The sequence below is a fragment of the Aspergillus tubingensis genome (assembly GCF_013340325.1).
Source record: "Aspergillus tubingensis WU-2223L DNA, scaffold_1, whole genome shotgun sequence".
In the NCBI taxonomy this organism is placed as follows: domain Eukaryota; kingdom Fungi; phylum Ascomycota; class Eurotiomycetes; order Eurotiales; family Aspergillaceae; genus Aspergillus; species Aspergillus tubingensis.
The window spans coordinates 34,122-55,257 of record NW_023336275.1 but is presented as its reverse complement, the minus strand read 5'-3'; the positions used below and the strand labels follow the sequence as shown (position 1 = coordinate 55,257).

General features: G+C 49.0%; 11 protein-coding genes across 11 annotated transcripts; 5 read left to right on the top strand and 6 right to left on the bottom strand.

Annotated features, from left to right (window-relative positions):
- Positions 1–1,609: 1,609 nt before the first annotated feature.
- On the bottom strand, positions 1,610–2,191 carry AtWU_00023 (Hsp20/alpha crystallin family protein; the record flags this gene model as incomplete). Its single annotated transcript, XM_035495139.1, has 1 exon — positions 1,610–2,191. The coding sequence occupies one exon, from the start codon at positions 2,189–2,191 to the stop codon at positions 1,610–1,612; it is 582 nt and encodes a 193-aa protein (XP_035351032.1).
- A 547-nt stretch (positions 2,192–2,738) lies between these two features.
- On the bottom strand, positions 2,739–3,154 carry AtWU_00022 (succinate dehydrogenase assembly factor 1; the record flags this gene model as incomplete). Its single annotated transcript, XM_035495138.1, has 3 exons — positions 2,739–2,862; positions 2,945–2,976; positions 3,074–3,154. 3 exons carry the CDS (start codon positions 3,152–3,154, stop codon positions 2,739–2,741), a joined length of 237 nt encoding a protein of 78 aa, XP_035351031.1.
- A 484-nt stretch (positions 3,155–3,638) lies between these two features.
- Positions 3,639–4,635, top strand: AtWU_00021 (fumarylacetoacetate hydrolase family protein; the record flags this gene model as incomplete). Its single annotated transcript, XM_035495137.1, has 3 exons — positions 3,639–3,653; positions 3,722–4,443; positions 4,503–4,635. 3 exons carry the CDS (start codon positions 3,639–3,641, stop codon positions 4,633–4,635), a joined length of 870 nt encoding a protein of 289 aa, XP_035351030.1.
- Positions 4,636–4,868: 233 nt separating this feature from the next.
- pre4 (proteasome core particle subunit beta 7) lies at positions 4,869–5,768 on the bottom strand (the record flags this gene model as incomplete). Its single annotated transcript, XM_035495136.1, has 3 exons — positions 4,869–5,473; positions 5,539–5,686; positions 5,739–5,768. The coding sequence occupies 3 exons, from the start codon at positions 5,766–5,768 to the stop codon at positions 4,869–4,871; spliced, it is 783 nt and encodes a 260-aa protein (XP_035351029.1).
- Positions 5,769–6,468: 700 nt separating this feature from the next.
- On the bottom strand, positions 6,469–7,293 carry AtWU_00019 (HCNGP domain-containing protein; the record flags this gene model as incomplete). Its single annotated transcript, XM_035495135.1, has 3 exons — positions 6,469–7,049; positions 7,117–7,165; positions 7,219–7,293. The coding sequence occupies 3 exons, from the start codon at positions 7,291–7,293 to the stop codon at positions 6,469–6,471; spliced, it is 705 nt and encodes a 234-aa protein (XP_035351028.1).
- A 420-nt stretch (positions 7,294–7,713) lies between these two features.
- prs3 (proteasome core particle subunit beta 6) lies at positions 7,714–8,551 on the top strand (the record flags this gene model as incomplete). The annotated part of the gene is made up of 2 exons (XM_035495134.1): positions 7,714–7,808; positions 7,864–8,551. The coding sequence occupies 2 exons, from the start codon at positions 7,714–7,716 to the stop codon at positions 8,549–8,551; spliced, it is 783 nt and encodes a 260-aa protein (XP_035351027.1).
- Positions 8,552–8,829: 278 nt separating this feature from the next.
- Positions 8,830–9,739, bottom strand: AtWU_00017 (pre-rRNA-processing protein PNO1; the record flags this gene model as incomplete). Its single annotated transcript, XM_035495133.1, has 3 exons — positions 8,830–8,886; positions 8,957–9,603; positions 9,664–9,739. The coding sequence occupies 3 exons, from the start codon at positions 9,737–9,739 to the stop codon at positions 8,830–8,832; spliced, it is 780 nt and encodes a 259-aa protein (XP_035351026.1).
- A 648-nt stretch (positions 9,740–10,387) lies between these two features.
- On the top strand, positions 10,388–12,357 carry AtWU_00016 (mitochondrial distribution and morphology protein; the record flags this gene model as incomplete). Its single annotated transcript, XM_035495132.1, has 3 exons — positions 10,388–10,901; positions 10,953–12,172; positions 12,226–12,357. 3 exons carry the CDS (start codon positions 10,388–10,390, stop codon positions 12,355–12,357), a joined length of 1,866 nt encoding a protein of 621 aa, XP_035351025.1.
- Positions 12,358–13,428: 1,071 nt separating this feature from the next.
- AtWU_00015 (GTPase-activating protein BEM3) lies at positions 13,429–17,891 on the top strand (the record flags this gene model as incomplete). Its single annotated transcript, XM_035495131.1, has 3 exons — positions 13,429–17,161; positions 17,212–17,832; positions 17,887–17,891. The coding sequence occupies 3 exons, from the start codon at positions 13,429–13,431 to the stop codon at positions 17,889–17,891; spliced, it is 4,359 nt and encodes a 1,452-aa protein (XP_035351024.1).
- Positions 17,892–18,613: 722 nt separating this feature from the next.
- On the bottom strand, positions 18,614–19,458 carry AtWU_00014 (uncharacterized protein; the record flags this gene model as incomplete). The annotated part of the gene is made up of 2 exons (XM_035495130.1): positions 18,614–19,251; positions 19,389–19,458. 2 exons carry the CDS (start codon positions 19,456–19,458, stop codon positions 18,614–18,616), a joined length of 708 nt encoding a protein of 235 aa, XP_035351023.1.
- Positions 19,459–19,790: 332 nt separating this feature from the next.
- Positions 19,791–20,703, top strand: AtWU_00013 (18S rRNA methyltransferase BUD23; the record flags this gene model as incomplete). The annotated part of the gene is made up of 2 exons (XM_035495129.1): positions 19,791–19,813; positions 19,887–20,703. The coding sequence occupies 2 exons, from the start codon at positions 19,791–19,793 to the stop codon at positions 20,701–20,703; spliced, it is 840 nt and encodes a 279-aa protein (XP_035351022.1).
- Positions 20,704–21,136: the final 433 nt, after the last annotated feature.

Genomic DNA, 21,136 nt, shown 5'->3' with positions numbered 1-21,136 from the left:
TCAGAGTTCGACTGGCGCGGGAAAGTCTAGGCGTTTCCCATTTTTTGTTTTGTTTTTTTGTTCGTGTTTACTATTTGACATTTGATTGATTAACTATATTGGATCCTTCCCTCCGCTTGTACATATCTTGGAGTGGACAAGGAGAAAAGCGACGTATACTCATCAATCTATCCCCGCTTTGCGGGCTTCCTGTATCGTGTGAACACTTCATCAGCGCCAAGTAGTATTACATAGCCGCGATAAGCTGCCATCTAGCCCAACAGTCCGAAACACCAAATGTAGCGGTGAGCCCCTTCTCCATCATCATCATCAATAAATGGGGACTGAGTCAAGTAAGATCTGGCGGTGTCCGTGCATTCATACCCAGTTAGCTAGGCTGGATAGTCTTACCTTGTGATCCAAAGGATCGGGCATGCTTACAATCAAGCGCGCAATCCAAGGCGGAAGACGCCCAAACGACCGAGACCACCTGGCATATGTCGAACCCAACCCGAGCGAAAGCTGCATGCATACAGGGAGTAGGTCAGTAACTATCTTCTTACTTGTAAGCAAGCAGTTCCAAAGAATATGTTACACATCTGATAGATGTATCCAGACCTTGACTAACAAACATGCCACTAGTGAGTTATCTGAGAACTTAGTTTGAAGAATTCCAGCAGCTAACTAGTTACGTGTAGTACATATTAGCTAATCGTACACACAAAGTTTTCCCTCCAAATTAACTATCTATCTAGTATGGAGTAACTACTGTGTAAATCGTGGAGCCGCAGACACTACCCCCACCCACAGTCGGCAATGATTCTCAATCCATAGTATCCACGGGGTGGGGAGCTTGCATCTTGCATGCATAATATTGAAGCAAAATACTTGAAGCAACCACATGTGCTTGGGAAGACGCTCAACGCAAGGGTTGAAACCTTCTTTTCTTCGGTCTTATCTCACATTACTTGTAATATGTAGGTTTGATTTTTGACTGCAGTTTTGCATAGTTACGGAGTATTGTCCAGGGTACTTTCAAATTAAAGTTACGGAAAGACTAGTTCGTGGGATTTAGTGGTATGCCATTTTGACCTATGGATCTGATATCTGATGCCTTCGGTACATACTTATGTATGCCTCGTGCATGGATGATGTGCTTTCGCTGGATTATTGTGCGAGGTGTCTAGTAATTAGGATGGTAGCGCTTGCAAACTCAATTAGTGAGAGTACTGGCCGTGGTAATAAACACACACTTAGGTAATAGTATCTACAGTAAGTAGAGATCAAGATGATAAATCGGACATGTCTACAAAATCTCTGTCGTGGGTGATGCTGTCAGTCGGTATCTTTTGTTCATACTCGTATTCTACGAGGAGCATATATAAGAAAATTCAATATTCATTAATTTGTCATCGCATGATGACTTAAGTTAAATACATGCAGAAAATGAACAATCATTCCAATGTACTCCTGGCCCACAGAACCCCATCATAATGCAGGTGCAGAAACATTCATATCAGTGCGTGAACTGGCAGAAGATCGTATGGCCATGGTAAGTCAAGAAGATAAAAAATGTCGCAGAGTGGAAACCGATGCTAAGAAAAATCCGAGACGATAATTATCGATCGCTTTACTCGAGGCGGATCTTCTTGACCTGAGGGGCAGGCTCCTTCGGGATCTGTAGCGACAAGATTCCATTCGTCAGGTTGGCCTTGACTGCATCTTGATGCACTCTCGTCGGGAAGGTGAATGTGCGGTAGAATTCGCCAGTCTGGCGTTCGGAAACCCAGTACTTGGAGGTTGGCTCGGTTTGTTTCTGTGAGACCAGCTGCGTGGGGTGGCTATCCGAGGACTTGGTTGATTTGTTGTCTTCGTCTTCATCGTCATCCTCAACTGTCGGCTGGTGTGACTTTGTCGGCGATGTTTGACCCGCTGTCTGAGGGGTGCCCACTTCATTCTTCTCCACGCGACCTTTGATGACCAGGGTGTGTGGATCAGAGAATTCGATTTCGATGTTGCTCGGCTCGGCCCCAGGAAGTTCGCCTTCCAAGTGATATACGTCGTTCACCTCATAGACGTCAAATTTTGGTGTGAATGAGCGGACGGGTGTGGCCTTCCTGTTCTTGGGGCGGCTAGACCGGTGGACATCATAATCGTCCAGAAGTTGGAACAAGGGTGCGAAGTCACCGGCAAATCGAGGGAAGTAAGCCATTGTTTGTGATTTGTTTGAGGATGTCAAGGGTGTTTGATGAAAGCTAATGATCTTGAAGGAGATAGCTGCGGTTTTTGGATCGTTGATAAAGAGGATATGAATGTCTCTGATTTATCTTGTGATGAGATTGAATTGATTCTGAGTACAGACAAACATGTTAGGCTGGTTGAATCCCATCCTTATATTCCCGACCAGAGGATTTCTAGAAAACGCCATCATCCAACTTTCTCTGTCATACAGAAGCGAGCCGAGCGTTCTGGCAGATGCTGGGAGCGACAGCGATGGAGCGAGATGACACCAGATGCATCTGGAGCCTTCCGTCACCGACCCGATAAGATAAGCGGCTTACGGTTCGAGAACCCGCGCGAATCTTCCGCGATCACGTGATATAAGAGTTCATCCCTAGGAAGTAAGCCTCCAAAAGTTGCATCATAGGGAGCAAAAAGCCATGCTATATTTCGTTTACTGGGCCATTCACCTACATCCAAAGGAGGAGGGTCGTTTTTTGAATTTCTGGGGCTGCCCCGCAAGCGACAGGATATTGAAATCACCGGATATTGCGAATCCCGGGGGATGAGTACATCTCAAGCTGCCTCTGCCCCTTCCGTAGTAGATACTCTATCGCACCGAAATCCTTCTTGCTAACAGAGGAGTTCTTTCGAAATTCGGCCCTGTTTCAAGATTAGCACACTGTAGAACGAGCATGCCAGGAGACCAATTTCTTCGATTAAGAACCCCGACTAAGGAACGCACCTAGCATATGCTCTGAAATTCTCTCTCGTCTCCTAGTTACCGTATATGAAGTAGCAGAACTAATCAGCCCAAGTTCGTTGGCTAGCCAGTGAAACAAAACCTTGACAGCGCGACGAGGTGTTTGCTTACAATGGGTTTCTTCCCGGCTTCTCTCAAGCATGTCCGATACAGAGACAGCACCTGCCTTTGGAGACCTGACAGCCGAGCCATTGGATCTATATAGTCGTTGCAAATTGGAGGAAATTGCGAGTGCTAGTAGTGGTATAGCTGCATCACCGGACTGAAGAGTTCAGAAGTTCGGAAATGCAGAGCATGCTTACTGGTAGCTTGTTCGGCTTTTTCCCCGGGGGCTGCCGATCCGCTTACCCCATACGTAGTAGCCGAGCTGCTTTCCCCTTCCGGCCGAGAATCCTGGAGCCGAGGAGCTGGAGAAACCCCCTCTTCGTTATCTAACTATTTCCCGTACTAACATTAGTAACTAGTCAGCTATCGGGATAAGAAGTGCTGGTGGGAGCTTCGTCAGACCAAACTCACTCTTGGTCTTGAAATACAGATTTATATCACCTCCTAGTTAGACTCCAGCTGCTATTCATCATACTACTAAACATCATTTACTCTTGATATACTTTATCCGACTACTACTATATACACCGGGTATCATCACTATCTACTACTATTAGCACCTTTGATCGATATGGCTACCTTTTCCGTGAGTCCATATCCTTTCCATTGGCCCACTCCTTCTTTCAAGAACTGATATTGTGTCTCATGGCACAGCGTCTGGTTCGTTTCTTGGCCAAGGACGGCCAGACTTATTATGGAGACGCCCTATTGTCAGCAGGCGTGAGCGACATTGCCCAAGCCACGAGAGCACGGGTTATCCGGGGCGACATTTTCGGACAGCACCAAGTCACAGACCAGATTGCTGATATCAAAATGCTCCTGGCGCCATTGGCAAGAAAGGACATTGGGACCGTGCGTTGTCTGGGACTCAATTATGAACAACACGCCATAGAATCAAACCTACCCTTGCCCAAATTTCCAGTTCTCTTCTACAAGCCCGTCACCTCTGTTACGGGGCCTACAGATGACGTCCCAGTATCCCGCATGGCCCAGCAGGGTGAGGGTCTAGACTATGAGTGTGAATTGGTTGTCGTTATCGGCAAGGAAGCTAAGAATGTGCCCGAGAGCCAGGCTCTGGACTATGTTTTGGGTTATGCCGTTGGAAACGATGTCTCTCATCGTGAATGGCAGTTGAAGCATGGTGGAGGGCAATGGGGGCTGGGCAAGGGCTTCGACGGATGGGCGCCCTTTGGACCAGGTATTGTATCTTCGAAGCTAATCCCTGATCCCAACAACTTGCAGATCTCGACAAAACTGAATGGCCAGACGGTCCAATCATCATCCACCAAGGATATGATCTTCAAGGTGGCCAAGACAGTGTCGTTCTTATCTCAGGGTACCACCTTGTTGCCCGGGGATGTAATCTTTACAGGAACGTAAGTTAGCACTTATTTGCTCCTTTCGCACTTATCATGTACAAGGCTGACTTCTTCAGACCCCAAGGTGTTGGTATGGGTCGAAAGCCGGCGCTCTGGCTCAAGGATGGTGATTTAGTTGAGGTTTCTCTTGAGGGTGTCGGATCATGCCTAAATCGCGTTGTCTTCGACAAGCCCTCTTCTAAGCTCTGAATCAATAATGAAAGGAACAGGTGGCGCGGGGCTTATCGGGTGTAACAAGGACCGTCAGGAGTCCCTTGAACGATGTGGCATCCCGATCACCAACCATCACGACTACTATTTTGTGCATCTTCATATATATAGCGCCCTACAACCAAGACACGTTCGCAGTGACTTCACCATACGTACTTTGTTGGATTTGTTCTATTACTCAAGTGGCACAAGCATGTAATCAAAGCCATATCCTAGTTAACCTGAGCCCCATATCCCTTGATGGTCTCGGCGAATGCCCAGCTCTGGGCTTCAACTTGCTGGTCCTCCTGGATCTCAACTCCCTCCTCAGTAATAACAGCTAAGGAGTACTTGTCCAGACTCCGCGCATCACGGTACCAGAGAACCTTGATACATTCCCTTAGCGCCGCCACGGCCTCATCCTTGGTGATTGACTCAATAGGCCTTTCTTCTGGGAACAGCCGGCGAAGGATTGGGACGGCAAGATGGGCACCAAAGCCGGTCGCGAGATGCGGAGCCGAGAAGGTGGTCCCCAGCAGATCCGCTGAGCTGAGGAATGGCTTCTTGTCTCCATCGAACCCGGCCACCAAGACGTGGTTCCAGAGGGGGTTGAACTCAGAACGGCGCTTGTAGAAGACTTTCGACAAATAAGTATGAAGATTCTTGGCGTTCAGCGTGTTTCCGTGGGTAGAGTAATTCTCTCTGATGTCGATGGACTCCAGTAGTCGGTCAATATACTGCATATCCGAAACGTCACCACTGAATCCGATGATGGCAGAATCGCCAAACTTGCGAAGTCGTTTCACGTCGGTGAAGCGGGCAAGGGACCCGTATGATGCTATATAAAAGATTGGCCGTCAGCCAAAGTATGACTTTAGTCTCCAATATGATTCTCAGCTATACCTAGGTTATCGGCAGCAATGGCAACTCCGCCGTTGAACTTGACTGCCACTACCGACGTACCAGTCACAGCAGGTGACTGAGTGTGGGTTTTCGGGCCAGTTGTCTGGAGGTATGAGGCGTTGTAGGGTCCGTAAACGTCATCCCTAGGCTTTCAGCACTTTGTTAGCGACATCAATAATCTAATGCGATGATGTTCTTACGCGACCCCAAGCTTCGGGAAAGTGATTCATGATGGGCGATTGGAACGATATTAGAAGGGATGATTGTATGTGTTTTCACTGAGTATACCGGAAAATGTGGTTTTGATGTGGAAGTTCAAAGTGATGCTTGAGAAGGAAATAGTAGCTTGTGATGATATCGACGCTGTTCTGGGGTCGGGTCGGTAGGCAGTAGAGCTGACGGAGCTCATGTTACGTGAGCAATGCTATCACCTCCCGCCGCGCCTATCGGAGGCCAACACACGCGCTTAGCGAAAATTAGATACTGCCAAGTATAGCCTAATAATAGTCCCTACAAGAGAAACTTGAAATGATCATAGATATTTTAATTGCGTCTTACTTATTTTCAAATTACAACTAATTGGATGAGATGCCTTTTTGAGGGGCGGAGGGAGGATTTTTGGAGATTGGCCCCTTTAAAGATGACAGTGTCCCTCCTACTACTGCAGTAAGAAAGGGTTGTCCCTGCACGTAACGGGTATCTCACTATTGCTACGTTTTCGGTTATTTGACCCTAGAGATAGACGTTGTATAGTCATTTCGTGAGAGGAAGTCTATCATCAGCAGATAACTTTCCTTTCACAAAGTGGCCTCCTATCATAGGCATTGGGATCGGAGGGCCTTTCTTTGCTTCCCAAGCATTGTACGCCTGGTCATACTGTCCCGGCCGTCATTGACAGTGACACTTGCACTCTGCACTATCCATCGTATATTACCTTTGTTTTGGCCTTGAGCTAGCAATAGGGCCTGCACGGGAGAACTCGCTAGGCGTGGCAGCCACAAAGTTGATAGCATCCCTCTGTCCTGCGGACTTCTTTTCTTCAGCCCTATTTTGAATTTCCCTCTGCGCTTTTAAAAGCTCCTCTTTATACCCCCAACTTGGCAGATCGCTGATGTTCCATATTTCAGGTGGTAAAGATGTGTGATATTGTGCTTGTTCATCAATGCCGGCATGGTCCATCATCTTCTTCAGTAAACTGGGGTTTTTGAGGGATGTAGACCCGGCAAGCTTTTCGTTAAAATGCATGCCCTGTTTCTTTAGGGTCAAGAAGTGTGCGAATTTGGCATTTGCTGCAGGGTTAGGAGAGCCAGGGGGAGATGGTGGGATGTCTAGATTTGGTATCGGAGGAAGTGTTAGGTCATGGATCAATGTTCGGTCCGCTGAGAAGACTTGTGAATGTTCGGCTGGTTGCTCTTGCGGATTTTGTGAGCCTTCATGCGTCGGCCCAAGAACAGGCCTGTCTGTGTTTGGAACAGGTATCTCTTTTGATGGTGTGGTTTCATTGGCGGTTTCTGCTTTGGTAACATGTTAAATAAGTCCCATTAGATTCAGAGACAAATAGGTTATATCTCCAATCACCTGTAGCTTTTGTCACTTCCTGTGGCTGCGCTTGCTGGCTTGCGATCTTCTACCGGGTTCATATTAGTAAAGGCCGATAACACAGCATAATGCTCCAATTACCTTCGATTGTACTGAGGGCAAATTATTTTCCACCTCTTCGTCACTGCTGCTTTCATACGCTCCTAAGCCAAGCATTATAACTGGGCGTCAGTTCCTGGTGCGTTCCGGGTTTCGGATAAGCCAATTGAGCTTCAAAGATAAAGCGCTCGTGTGAGAATATGAATTATAAGGAGGCGTAGGAGTTGGACATTAGACTCAAAAAAGACAACGCTAATTCTTTAGATAACCTGGAGACGGCAGTTCACTCCGCGGTAACAATTGCTCCCAGACCATGACGGAAGCTGTGCGTGATTATATAAGCAGAAGGCAGCTACAACACCGCGTCAGATGCTCAGCAACAGCTCAGCTAGAGGTCCTACTACTATTCACTTCTACAACTACCTACATAACGAACGCCCTCCGCTACATCCACAGTCATTAGACGACCAGAGTATAACAAAACCTTTATCGCTTCATCCTAATTGATACTATCTACACATTTGAACTCTACGAAGAATGACGACTCTTGCCGGCAACCCTCTTAGCGAGGCCATCGGATACTCCTTCTCCAATGCGAACAGTGCTCCCCACCGAGAGCACTCTTTCTATCCGTATGTATCACTGTCTTCACTGTATCAAAGGTATTAAGCTAACTTACAACGGCAGTTATACGGATAACGGCGGCTCTACCTTAGGCATTACTGGCTCCGATTTCGCGATCCTGGCTGGAGATACTCGATCCGTTGCAGGATACAACATTAACTCTCGTTATGTTCCCAAGGTGTTCAAAATTGGCGGTGATGACGAGTCTGGCGAAGGTGCCAACATCGTCTTGTCAGTCGTGGGCTTCGCAGCAGATGGCCAGGCCCTCAAAGAGCGACTAGATGCAGTGGTGAAGATGTACAAATACCAACACGGAAAGCCCATGTCCGTGAGAGCCTGTGCCCAACGCTTGTCAACAATTCTTTACCAGAAACGGTTCTTTCCCTACTATGTGCATGCTATTTTAGCGGGCTTGGACGAGGATGGTAAGGGTGCCTTGTACAGCTACGATCCGGTTGGCTCGTACGAGAGAGAGCAATGCAGGGCTGCAGGGTCTGCAGCAAGTCTGATCATGCCGTTCCTGGACAACCAGGTCAACTTCAAAAACCAATATATTCCGGGTAGCGGGGAAGGGCATGCCCTTGAGCCCAAGAAAGCGGAACCGCTACCAAGAGATACTGTTGAGCAGCTGGTGCGAGATGCATTCACTAGCGCCGTCGAAAGACATATTGAGGTCGGAGATGGCTTGCAGATGATGGTTATTACCAGGAGTGGAGTGGAGGAGATTTATTATCCGTTGAAGAAGGATTAGGCATACCGGGGCCCATTTTAATCAATGCTTCACCAGCCTAGTTTAGTGTTATACTCTTGCGATGATTTTCTGAATATGAATAGATAAAATATCCAGTGGAGTATTCCTTCCCTCGTTTCTGTGTCGTCATATCCATTATACTCTATCCAGATCATATGCCACAACCCCTAACGCCGATACCATGTCATAAAAAGAAAGAGAAAAGAAACAAAACTCTGGTAGAGGCAGAGGCCGTAGTTCCCATGATGCTGACGGTTAATTTTTTTTTTTTTTTTCCCCTAAAAACGCTCCTTCATGCGAGAAGCCACCTTACGAAGGTTCCCATACACTTTGCCCTGTTGAGGAGTTAGCAGCCGTTGCATCATCTGAGACGACAATTGACAGGATCGTCACAAGGTTACTGACCGGTGGACTGCCAAGAATCAAGCTAACAATGGCCTGTTGGGCACAGTCGACATTCTTCACTGCGCCTAGCAGGTGAATCTTCTGGTCTGCAATGACGATTCTTGTCCGAGTAGCGTTCTCTATCGCAAACTTTGTTCGCCCATCTTTACCAGCACAACGTCCAATTGCACGACTAAGGTGCTCTCCGTTGAGAGCTTTGATATCCCGAATCTCAAATGAACGTATGTAAAGATCATCCAACCTGAGAAGTGCGATAGCGTCGTCGACATCGAATCCAAGAGTAAAAGCTTTGACGAAATCCTCGCCCTTCTGCAGGGCTTCCGTATCGGTCGTGAATCGTGACGTACGTAGTTCCACAGCTCGATTCTTGATGTTCATGCGCACTTGAAGTTTGAGGTGTTCGACAAGCGGGGGATAGATGCGTGCCCAGCTAGCCTTCAATGGAGTCATCCTATGCGGCGGTACAGGAACCTTCCTGCTTTCAACTCGATATACCCTGCTAGTGTCTTTGGCTGGCGTGAAGAGGGGCCGTCCCTCTTCGTCGATACGCATATCGCTGTCTTGAGTGGGCTCAATCTCAGGTGCGAGTCCTGCAGAGACCTGATCTGCCGACGTTTGGGCGTCGATCAAGATTTCCTCATCTTGCTCTAGAAGACGTTAGAATGGCCACTCGGTCGGGCTCCCGTAAAGCGTTGGCGGGGACTGACCTGACATAGTAGGCGCAACAAGCGTCTCTGTCATTTCTACTTCGGCATTTTGCCGTAAAGCTGTGGGTGCAGGCATGTTTCTGTGAATGGATCTGAGTACTCGACGGTTTAGGCTGTAAATCAGAGTCGGAGTCCGTTATCACAGATTTTACGGTCCATGGAAAAGATGTGTGGTTATAGTGTGAATTTGTGAATTTTCGATGCAAACATTACAAACAGGACCCGCTCCTGTTGAGGCGGGATGATTTCATGGAAATTTATTCGCGGTCCGCCTGGTTAGATAGCACCGTGCTTCTGCCCGGTGATTGAGACGCATGCACCTGTCATCCCAGCTATACATCTAATAGCCTGGCTTGTTTTGCAGCTTTCTGATCAATACCAGAGAGGATTCTCCGCTGCTTACCTGCCTTCCCAGATTGTCCAGCATGTGACGGCAATCATGTCTGGCTATCTCGGGCGCAGGTTGTACACCAACTTATGGGGAACAACGGAATCAATATTTGGATATGGATTGCGAGAAAGGCGCGTATCGTGCCTATCATATAAACGAAATACAGAAGACCTCAGAGCTGGCTTTTGCAATTTACATATTGCGAAAGGACATAGCTCACTTTCAGGGAAACCGACACGACCTATCAGAGGATTTGCTACCGCGGGCTTTGTACATGGCGCCTCCGATCACACTGCAGCCAGGGCAACATACGCCATCCCTCTAGAGGGGTTGATGCCGCATAGGATCTCTACACCGGGAAGAAAGGGCTTGGGTATTGTCTCCTGGCTTACGATTAGGCGCGGTCTTCATACGAGCCCAGATGATCGGAGGACGACCGAGTTACGGAAGGATTCTAAAAATCATATTGACGGCCGCCATCATCCTGACGGGCTCAGTAAAGGTTCTGAGACATCCGTCAACGATAAAAGTCAGGTCTCCGAGCCGCAGTTACCTGAGCTTAATCAAAAAGGGCAATTAAACCGCCATCTCAGGGACCGATTGCCACATATACCGCACTTGCACCGGCCTACGAAAGAAGAATTGTTGGCTGCAGCTAATGGATTCTGGTCACGACTTAAGGTCCGGTTCAAGTGGTTCTCTATACGAAGTGTCAGGCCTTTCAATCTGGATGAAATAACCGCTCTCTTCTCATGGGTGCTCCTGGGACATGTGGTTTGGGTAGTCTTGGGTACTACCACTTTCTTCTCATTGCTTATCATTGCGATTAATACCGTGTTCGCTCAAGGTAGGCCCGAAGTGGTTCCCATCGAAATTAATCCGATGCTAATCTCTATAGAAACATTGGCTGGTTGGATCGGCAATTATCTCACCAAGTCTTCCGGTGTAAAGGTCGTCTTCGAGTCTGCAATTGTTCCGAAATGGAAAGATGGCGTGATCACGTTCAAGAACGTCTTTGTTTCCAGGCGACCAGGACAAGGAACGGGGCATGTAAGTAAGGGCTCTTCGAAAACCGCTGCTGCTGTCGCCGCCGCCGCCCTCGGGGAGCAAACCAACCCTGAACTGCCCGAGCAGCGGCCCGTGTCAGATGAAGAGGACACCAACTACACGCAATTCGATGTGTCCATCGAAACGGTCAATGTTACCTTGTCATTCACGAAGTGGATCAACGGTAAGGGACTTCTTCGTGACGTTGAGGTACGGGGCATTCGCGGGGTAGTCGACCGCAGATATGTTCACTGGTCAGATGACGATCTTGATCCCAAATCTTATCGACACGAGCACAATCCTGGTGATTTCGAGATTGATTCTTTTAAGATGAGTGATGTCTTGGTTACCGTGTACCAGCCAGACAACTTCAGACCCTTCCCTGTCAGCATCTTTTCATGTGATTTGCCTCAATTGAGAAAACAGTGGCTATTCTATGACTTTATGTCCGCCAATATGATGTCGGGGTCATACGATAACTCATTGTTCACGATCCACCCTCGACAAACCCATGGCTTTACCGGGGCACAGCTGGAAAATGGAGGTGAAGAAGATGGTAAACCGAGTCCATGGAAGAAGCATAGCAGGATTCGTATTGATGGTCTAAATATTGATCATCTAAATCGGGGAGTCCAGGGCCCGTTTTCTTGGATACATGAAGGAACGGTCGACATCGTTTCCGACATTATGTTTCCTGCGGAAAATGATGAAAGCCTTGCGAAGGTTATGGCCGGATTCTATGATCGGCTAGAAGCGACAGTCTCGTCTAACCTGGACCTTGAGTCGACCACGTCCAACATAAATTCGTCAGAAGAAACTGCTGCCGAAGATGACCGGCGATTCCTAGTCACCGATCTCCGCCTCCACTTGAACAATGTCAGAGCCGTTGTTCCTATTTTCACACGTGACCTTTCATATATCAACAATGCGCTTATTAGACCCATTGTTGCCTATATTAATTCAAGGCGTACATTCATTCCAGTGAACTGTCGCCTCGTCAAACGCCTCGGAGATTTTGATGGCAGTTGGACCACTTGGGATAGCGGCTTGATGGATGATCTTTCGGCAGCGGTAAGCTCCAATCTCGGCCCCGGTGATCTATGATACATACTAATGTTGGACAGGTATACGATGCGTTTGCGCGAGATGTGGTTGATGAGCAAGCTCGGAAGCGACGTTTCAAGAAAGTTGGCTTCTGGTCACTCCAACTAGCTGCCCAGGCCATTTTTATGGGCATGGCCGGAAATATAGCATAGCATTGTATAGTTGTACCATACGGGTGTCTGGGAGTTCAAGCTGGGTAATTTGGTTTCACCAGGATATAGGCGTTGGAGGGGGTAAAAGCGATCTCATCTTTACCCAACCCTCGAATTTTGTTTTACTTTGCCTCAGGGGGGCTGCATTAGACAGGGTGTTCTGGCGTTTTCATGTCCTATTTATTATATGCCTCTCTTCTCATCTGACGTGGGTTGTCCACCATTTCTGACGCTATTCTCGGCTTCTCGTTTTCAGCGGCGGGGCATGATGGACGGGGCAGCTAAGCAAATCCAACAAGTATGGTGCCCTTGAGGCCTTCTCTCAAAAGTGGGCTTTACTTTTCATGCAGGACCACTAGCGGCATATGCTTTTTCTGCGCCTATCTCTAAAGGGTATGTCACTGGGGAAATTTGAACCAATCATTTGTCCTTGCAAAGCATAGCCGTTTTAACCAAGCATCTGTAAATGCAGCAAGACTGTTTACTCTGTCTGCAAGTCTGGATACTGAAGGGTGGCTGTCATCATCTCTTCACCACAGTAAAAGATACTACTAATCTTCTGCCTCGCTCTCACCCTCATAGAAACCTACAAGCTCTCCTCCCTGCACTTCACCAGTATTCTCGGCTCAAATTGCATTCTCATTGAAAGAAGGGAGGATCCTTCCTGCTTATGCTCTGCTGTCCCCTCCCCCTTTTTTTTCTTCTTTTTCTCCCCTGTTCCCCTGGCCCCTTCCCCACTCGGCTTAGATCTTGCAACTAGTCTCAGTAAATCATGAGTCGCCGTACTCACCGAACTTCTTCCAACATCTTCCCTTAATCAACCCGACATTCCCAGGGATTCACCCGATGCCGTCAGTTCTCGGTGTTGTCCTCACGGCGAAGGCTCGCATGTGCGGAAGGTATGTTTGTGGTTCCCTCAATCTAAGAACCGTCGAACCGTTGGCTCTGGCCCCCCTGGCCCGCTGGTGCTGAAACCCCCCAGTCGAACCGTCCGCGTTTAGCGTCCAATCGTTGTTTGGTTCCGCGCCCTCCCTCCCATGCGTGGAGTGAGCTCCGACTCCTAAACAAGCCATGTCGCAGCCTCGGCGGCAAGGTAGCGACAGTACCACCATCAACCAGCTACCTGCACCCCTTCCCACGTTACCTACAACCAAGCACCAAAGCACGGTGCACTCGCCATTGCCATTATCCAACGATTTGATTCCTCGCGACTATCTGGGCCCACGTTCTGACGGACAGGCTTTGCGTTCCGGGGCTGCCATTGCTTCTCCCCGCAAACCTACGCCATCTCCTCTTCAAACGAACGTACACTTCCCATCGCCCCGACAAGTCAGCGCCAGTCCATCGCAGACTCCGCTATCTCCGAAGTCATTCAGTAATCCTTCCATGTTCAAGAGCAACTATACGACAAATCATACAGCATATGCGACAATTCAGACTCCTTCCTCGGATACCCATTCACAGACATCCAGCGGATCGGAAGCGGTCGTGAGAGACACTTGGGATAGTCTCAAGCAGTATGATATGAATGATAAAATGAGTGATAATCGGGCGCAGCAGATACCAGATCAGACAGGTTCCAGGATGTCTTCTCCTACCTCGCCAGCCAATTCTCTTCAATCGCCCTCCGGGAACCGTCCGGGTCAGCGTATGATGCCCCGGACCTCCTCCATTGATTCGGCCATCTCGTCGATCTCTTCCGCTTCTCAAACACACAAGTCTTCATTCGATGCCAATGCGCTAAGTCAGGCCGATATCGGAAATTTGATAGCGACTGCTGGGTCAGCTGAGGCTGTGATTATACACCTCCTGAAGGAAAAGCATCATGCGGCCTTTCAAAATTCGCAGCTCTGGCGATTGGTTGATAAGCAGCGTACACTCATTCTAGGCTTGAATAAAGATCTCGAACGTGCTTTGAAAGAGAAGGAACGCTACAGGAAAAAGGTTAAAGAGTTGCAGAGTTCCCCGCCGCCTTTACCATCCACTATCGACTCGAAACTGCGATCACGAGACAGCGAAAGCAGCGGCACGTTGACCAGCCATGGACCTGCCCGAAAAAGCCAGGCGCACAATCGCGGTGGGCATTCGGACAGTATAGACTCCGACAATCTGGGTCAGGGCTTTACTCTTATACAGTCCGCCGCTGTCGAGAAACAAGATTCGCCTAATTCGGCTTCGCTACAAGGCCTCGGTGTAGGCCAGTTGCCATTACACCCAGGCAAGGACCGTACCGTGAGCAATTCCACTATTCATGATGATCGGCAAGCCGAAAGGCAAAGCAATCCATCACTGGTATATACACGGCGAGAATTGTCGACAGCGAGTCCAACCTCTTCGAGTGGTTCAAGATCTCCCGTCGATAGCACTGCACCAGGGCAGGATAAGCAGCAGGATGTGCCCCCTCCGGTCCGGAAACCTCCGCCTGCTCCCTTGAATCTTTCCCAGAAAGATACATCAACAGAACCTGATATATATGACTCTGACTCTGAGTATGAGGATATATTGGCTGCGGATGAGTTGCCAATGGAGCGCGGGAGGAGAAGGACGAGGGATGATGACGATCGAGAACGCGAGGCCGCTCTCAACAGAGACCAAGAGACCCTACAGGACCCTGGAAGCCAAGGAAGCAATTTACATAGTTTGGCGGCTGTGGAATCGCTGTCAAGCCCGCGACAAGCACAGCCTTCGATTGACCATTCAGGATCATCCGCGTCTAGTCCCCGTACGAGACATAATGGACCACTTGGCGACCTTCCTAGCATCAGTATTCCAAAGAGTCCCGGTTTGCCAGTCAGCCCAAGGCCCGAGGACCGCCCGCTGGGTTCTCCGTTGCCGCGCTTACCCAGGGAAATTCCTGGTGCTCTATCGTCTTTGCCCATGTCGTCTGAGAGTAACCTTTCCGGATTGGCACTGTCGCCGCGCACTGGCCAGCATCAGAATCCTTTTTCTACAGGGACCCCTTCTAATTTAATTCCAAGCAGTTCTGCATATTCTTCCATGTCAGTCGATGCTCACAATCGGCCTATTCCATCAATCGATGCGGCAGTTAAGATTGACAGCCCACAAGAACCAGTCGTGAGGAATAACGGGATATATCAAGGTCTTGTATCGGATGAATATCCAAACCTCCTGCTGCCACCAAATGCCCTCCCTTCAATACATGTCAAAGTATCGTCATCACGACTTCGGCCGTCCAGAAATAGCTATATGGCTTCTAGGCAATCGGAGGAAGAACCTGTATTTACGTTGGGCATATTTTCAAGATCCGAAAACATGGAGCTTTGGCGCACTGAAAAGGTTATCGCTGCTCTTCCTCAACTTGATCAACAGATGCGACAATTGTCGTCTTTTGGAGGAAAGTTGCCTGAACGGTCCATTTTTAGCGGACATTCTCCCGCCAAAGTTGACACTAGACGTGCCGCTTTGAATGCCTACTTTGAAGCTCTCCTTGATACCCCGATGGACGACAAGGCGGCGTTGGTCATATGTCAATTCCTTACATCAGATGCCATTGAACCCCGAGATGATGAGATGAGTCTACTGAGAGGTAATCACCAAGCTGGTGCCGAAATCTTACGTGGACCAGATGGTAAACCGAGGAAGGAGGGATATCTAACAAAACGAGGAAAGAACTTCGGCGGCTGGAAAGCACGATATTTCGTCTTGCATAGCCCCGAGCTAAAATATTTCGAGTCTCCAGGCGGTCCTCATCTTGGTACGATCAAACTGTACAACGCGCAAATTGGCAAGCAATCGCAGAATGCAAGCGGTCGGAACAGCTCACCGTCCCACACCGAGGAGGACTCCGACAACCAGTATCGCCATGCTTTCCTCATTTTGGAGCCCAAGCGCAAGGACTCGTCAGCTCTTGTTCGCCATGTTCTGTGTGCTGAGAGTGACGAAGAAAGAGATACCTGGGTGGACGCACTTCTTGAATATGTTGATGGTCAGTCAGAGAACGATGGCCTCAATAGTCCTGCAAAGTCGCTGCCATCAGCAACCGGAAAACAGCAGACTAGTTCTGCTGCCAAACCGAAACTATTCTCGAATGGCGGAAAGAAGACAGACAAAGGAATCGACAATCCAGACACTGAAGGCGCTGATGCTGCAGTTCAGGGCTTCAGTTACGATGATGCTGTTCCTGCCGAGCCACCTGTCCTTGGGCCATCGTTTGATCGACAGATCCCCAAGTCCCCGATAGCCTCTACAGGACCTTCAGTCGATACTGCAGATTCCGGTCCAGACCATGGTCAGTCTTCATCTAGGCTCATCTCCGGCCCTACCAATGGAGCTATAATCCAGGACGCGGGAGCTTGGGGCAACAAAGCAGCTACGAGCGTTAAGGAAAAGAAACGCAGTATTTGGGGTTTCCGCACAAGGTCGTCTGTTGACCTTGCTACTCAGCTCCAGGCTTGCCATGATTCCTCGCTGGCTCCCGTGCAGAACAATATTGAGAAGCGAGAGTTCGTCCGGCCAGTGTTTGGCTTGCCCTTGGCTGAAGCCGTACAATTTTGCGCACCACAAGGAATAGACGCTGATTTACCTGCGGTTGTATATCGTTGCATAGAATATCTCAGAGCTAGAGGTGCTGAGTCAGAGGAAGGAATCTTCCGGTTGAGCGGGTCGAATCTTGTTGTCAAGGCACTAAAGGAGAGGTTCAACACTGAAGGCGATGTGGACTTTCTCGCAGATGACCAGTATCATGATGTACATGCCGTCGCCTCCCTTTTCAAGCAATACCTACGTGAACTTCCCACCACGGTTTTGACCCGCGAACTTCATCTAGAGTTCTTGCGGGTACTCGGTAAGTACTCACACTGTACGGTTTATTCCATTACTAACACACCTTTATAGAACTTCATGAAAAACAAAAGAAGATCGCCGCTTTCAATCACCTTGTTCACCGACTCCCTCAGCCAAACCTGGCCTTGCTGCGAGCGTTGGTCCAGTTCTTGATTGTTATTGTAAACAACTCTGATGTCAATAAGATGACTATCAGAAACGTTGGTATTGTCTTTGCTCCTACCTTGAACATCCCAGCGCCCGTCTTCTCAATGTTCCTCACCGACTTCGAGGACATCTTTGATGGGGTGCTCAAGACTCCTGCTGAAACGTTGGAGTCGGATGTCAATTATTCTCCTTCCCATGAAGAATTCCGGTACCCCATTCGTCAGGTTGCTCCGGAGGCATCCACGCCAGGTTATGGTCAGACTACATTCGGTGAACATTCAGGCGGCATGGATGGCTTTTACCTGCAGAATAGTAAAGGCTCTGTATCCAACAGTCATGACCGTTCTACTGGAAGTGGGCCGGACGAATATACCATTGGCCATTCAAGCTCGCCGTCCTTGAACAGGATGTTGTCGCCGAATATTGACAACTCTCGTTCGGCTAAGGCGAAGAGGAGGGAGAGCTCTCTCTTGTTCATGGAAGTCAACCATCAGGACTTTCCTGCATCGCTCCATGGTGAAAACGGTATGGGTTCTTCCTCAAGCTTACCAATCAATATCATCCGCTGACTCTTCAAAGTTTGACGCAGCTTGTATGTGAATAATTACGATTATGGCGTGCTCCAATGGGCTCTTACGTCATATTCAGCGTTGTGTTATCATGAATTCCTTTTAGCCTCAAGCTTACTTACTGTTTCTTGTTTCTTCTTTACATATCTTCCTTCCCCGCGCCAAGATTCGCCTGTTGTCATTGAGACTTTCAGATATGTTGCAGTATGGCTCCTTTGTCACGACCGAGCTCGACGATCCAAACGAATGTGAAACGACCACATTGTACTTCTGCTACAATTAGCCGAGGACTACGGGGTACTCTTAATACTACTAATAATACTGGAGTATCCTCTGTTTCTAATTATCTTCCCTGTCCTTGCCTGTTGCAGTCCGGAGTTGACACGCAGCACACTGTGATACTTATTATTGGATTGTACACACCGTGAACCCTACTGGAAGGAGGCATGCCTAACAATATACCCTCACGCCTTATGATTTCGTCCTTTGGTTTTGGCCTGTGCATATGCTACACTTTGAGAACTGCGGATTCACATTGGTTTGTTTCTTTAGCCTATATAGCTAGTATAAATAAGACAACTCCACCAGAACAGGTAACTGCTAGTGGGTACCTCATGAAGGCTTGCCTCCAGCCATTCACTGAGAGCCCGTAGGAAATTGATCCGAGAGCAGAACGCCAAGGGTATCCGACAAGATGATGTTAGTACAAAGGCCTAGAGCAGAAAATAATCTCGTCCCTAAAAGCCTTTTGCCCGTTCACCCTTCCAGAAACCCATCAATTCCCCGTTATCTTTAACCCAGTCCCGCACGCCATCCACCAGGGCCTTGGCCATTCCCTTGTTCTTGGACTTTCCGTCGGACGCAAATGTACCTGGGGTGAAACCCGAAGTAGGCACGCGGTCGCCTGTGGCATACTCGGAGCCCATGGTAGGCAAGACATTATCGCCCGCGCTGAGGCTGACGAAGAGCGCGAATGGAACCAGCCAGACACAGAGTCCAAAATAAGACGCAACCTCTGTGAAGGTTGGCATATCCTCCACGTTAACCTGATATGGTTGGCGCCAGCTGCTAGCGCCACGCGATGAAGGCAATGGCTGTGAAAAGTGGCGAAACCAAAGCCAATGATTCAACCCGACGAGCCCGCATGATAGGATGAAGAGAGGGTCGGACAACTTGACTATGGGGAATCGGCGGAGATTGCTGGCATATACGATATGCGAGCCAATACTGAGGACGGTCAAGGAGAAAGGAAATCGGTCAAATAAGTAGAGAAGGATCTGAACGGCGATGATACTGTATATCAGCCGGTACAACAGCCGACGGGCGAGAACTGTATGCTCCTCCACAAGCTCCGAGAGGTAGTAAAGACCGGAGGCTAGAGACAGGTCAGTCTAATGAATACAAATAGCATCACAAGCCATGTGAGCTCGGCATCTCGTTCTCCAGTCTATGGTGACGAGAGCAAGACCAATCGTCGTCATCATCATCGCGCGCATTGCGGGCATATCGTACCTATCGCTAACGTAAGGAAAGCGAACCCTACAATAACCCCCAAATACCCTACCAAGGGTAGAATCCACATTATGTAGAAGTCGAGGGCGAGGGCGCTGCGGACCGGTTCAAATCGATAGGCACGGGCGTAGTAACATCAAGCATCGGATAGTTGGCAAGATGTAACAAGAGCAATCAGTTGGCCGATCTGGACCGTCCTTGGTGCCTCAGGCTATAAGAAAGTGCACCACCGCACCGCATGCCAAGCCCCCGCGGCTACACTCCGCCCGACGAAAGTAGGTTCCCCCCCGAAAAAAAAAATAAAATAGTGAGAGGTATGAATGACTTCCCCCCTCTCTTTCAAACCTCAACATCGCTCTGCTTCTCTAACCGCCCGAAACACTTAGGGACTTGATCGCAAACATGTCGCGTCCTGAAGATGTCTTGTAGGTGACCCCTTCGTGGATTACGAGGAGATTCAGTAGCCCATATATCACTAACACAGTGCTACTATTCAAGGCCTCCGGATCTATTCTATGATGATAATGAGTCCCGAAAATATACCACCTCGTCTCGTATCCGTAACATTCAGTCCGACATGACCCATCGGGCACTCGACCTCCTAGACTTGAAAACACCTTCTTTGATCCTTGATCTTGGCTGCGGCTCTGGTCTCTCCGGCGAGATTCTTTCCCAGGTGGCACCCGAAGACGGAGGCCCGCATACCTGGATCGGCATGGACATTTCACCTAGCATGCTCGATGTTGCCCTCCAGCGCGGTGTCGATGGCGATCTCTTCCTGGCTGACATCGGGCAAGGAGTACCGTTCCGGCCAGGAAGTTTCGATGCAGCCATCAGTATCAGTGCTATCCAATGGCTCTGCAATGCGGAGTCTAGTGATGTTAGCCCGGAGTACCGTCTTCGTCGCTTCTTCGAGGGCCTCTATGCTAGCCTGCGGCGTGGTGGTCGCGCAGTTTGCCAATTTTATCCAAAGAACGACGCTCAGCGGAGCATGATCAGTGGGGCTGCCATGAAGGCCGGCTTTGGAGCTGGTATACTGGAGGATGACCCGGGTACAAAGAACAGCAAACTCTACCTCGTGCTCACCGTTGGAGGAGGTGGATTACAAGGTGACATCACCGGTGTTGTTGATGGCATGAACGACGTGGATGTCTTGGACGCCCGGAAAAGGGCTATGGAGCGTGGCAAACAAGCATCATCCAGGAAGGGTGACAAGGCCTGGATTCTACGCAAAAAGGAACAGATGACCCGGAAAGGCAAGGTTGTGAAGGCGAATTCGAAATATACCGGCAGAAAACGACGTCCCGCCTTCTGATTTCTCTTGTACAGCGCGCTCACTATGCCCTTATTATAATCCCCGGTCACATCCTCACCCCGGTACAGATCGTTCTATCATAGGCGGATTTCCCTGTGCCGGTCAATTACCACTGAGAAGGATCCAGCGTTCCGGTGTCGGCCTTTGCTGGAGAGCTAGAGTAGGGCTCGGCAACCGGTACGCGGCTATAATTTTCACGTTTGCATACCACTTGAGTTTTCTCCCATTTGGAGGTTTCTTTGCGCCGTTTCTTTGCCTCTGGGCAAGCCAAGACTATCCCAAGGGAGATGGCATTCCCGCCAATGTCAGGCCGCTGGGGTTCGTATCTACTGAATACTGGATTCCTCAGTTGTCGTTGGTCTACTGGGATCTTTGCTAAGCAGTCCGGATGTTGAAGAGACACGCTTTCAAATTCAAACGTTTGTGTACAGTT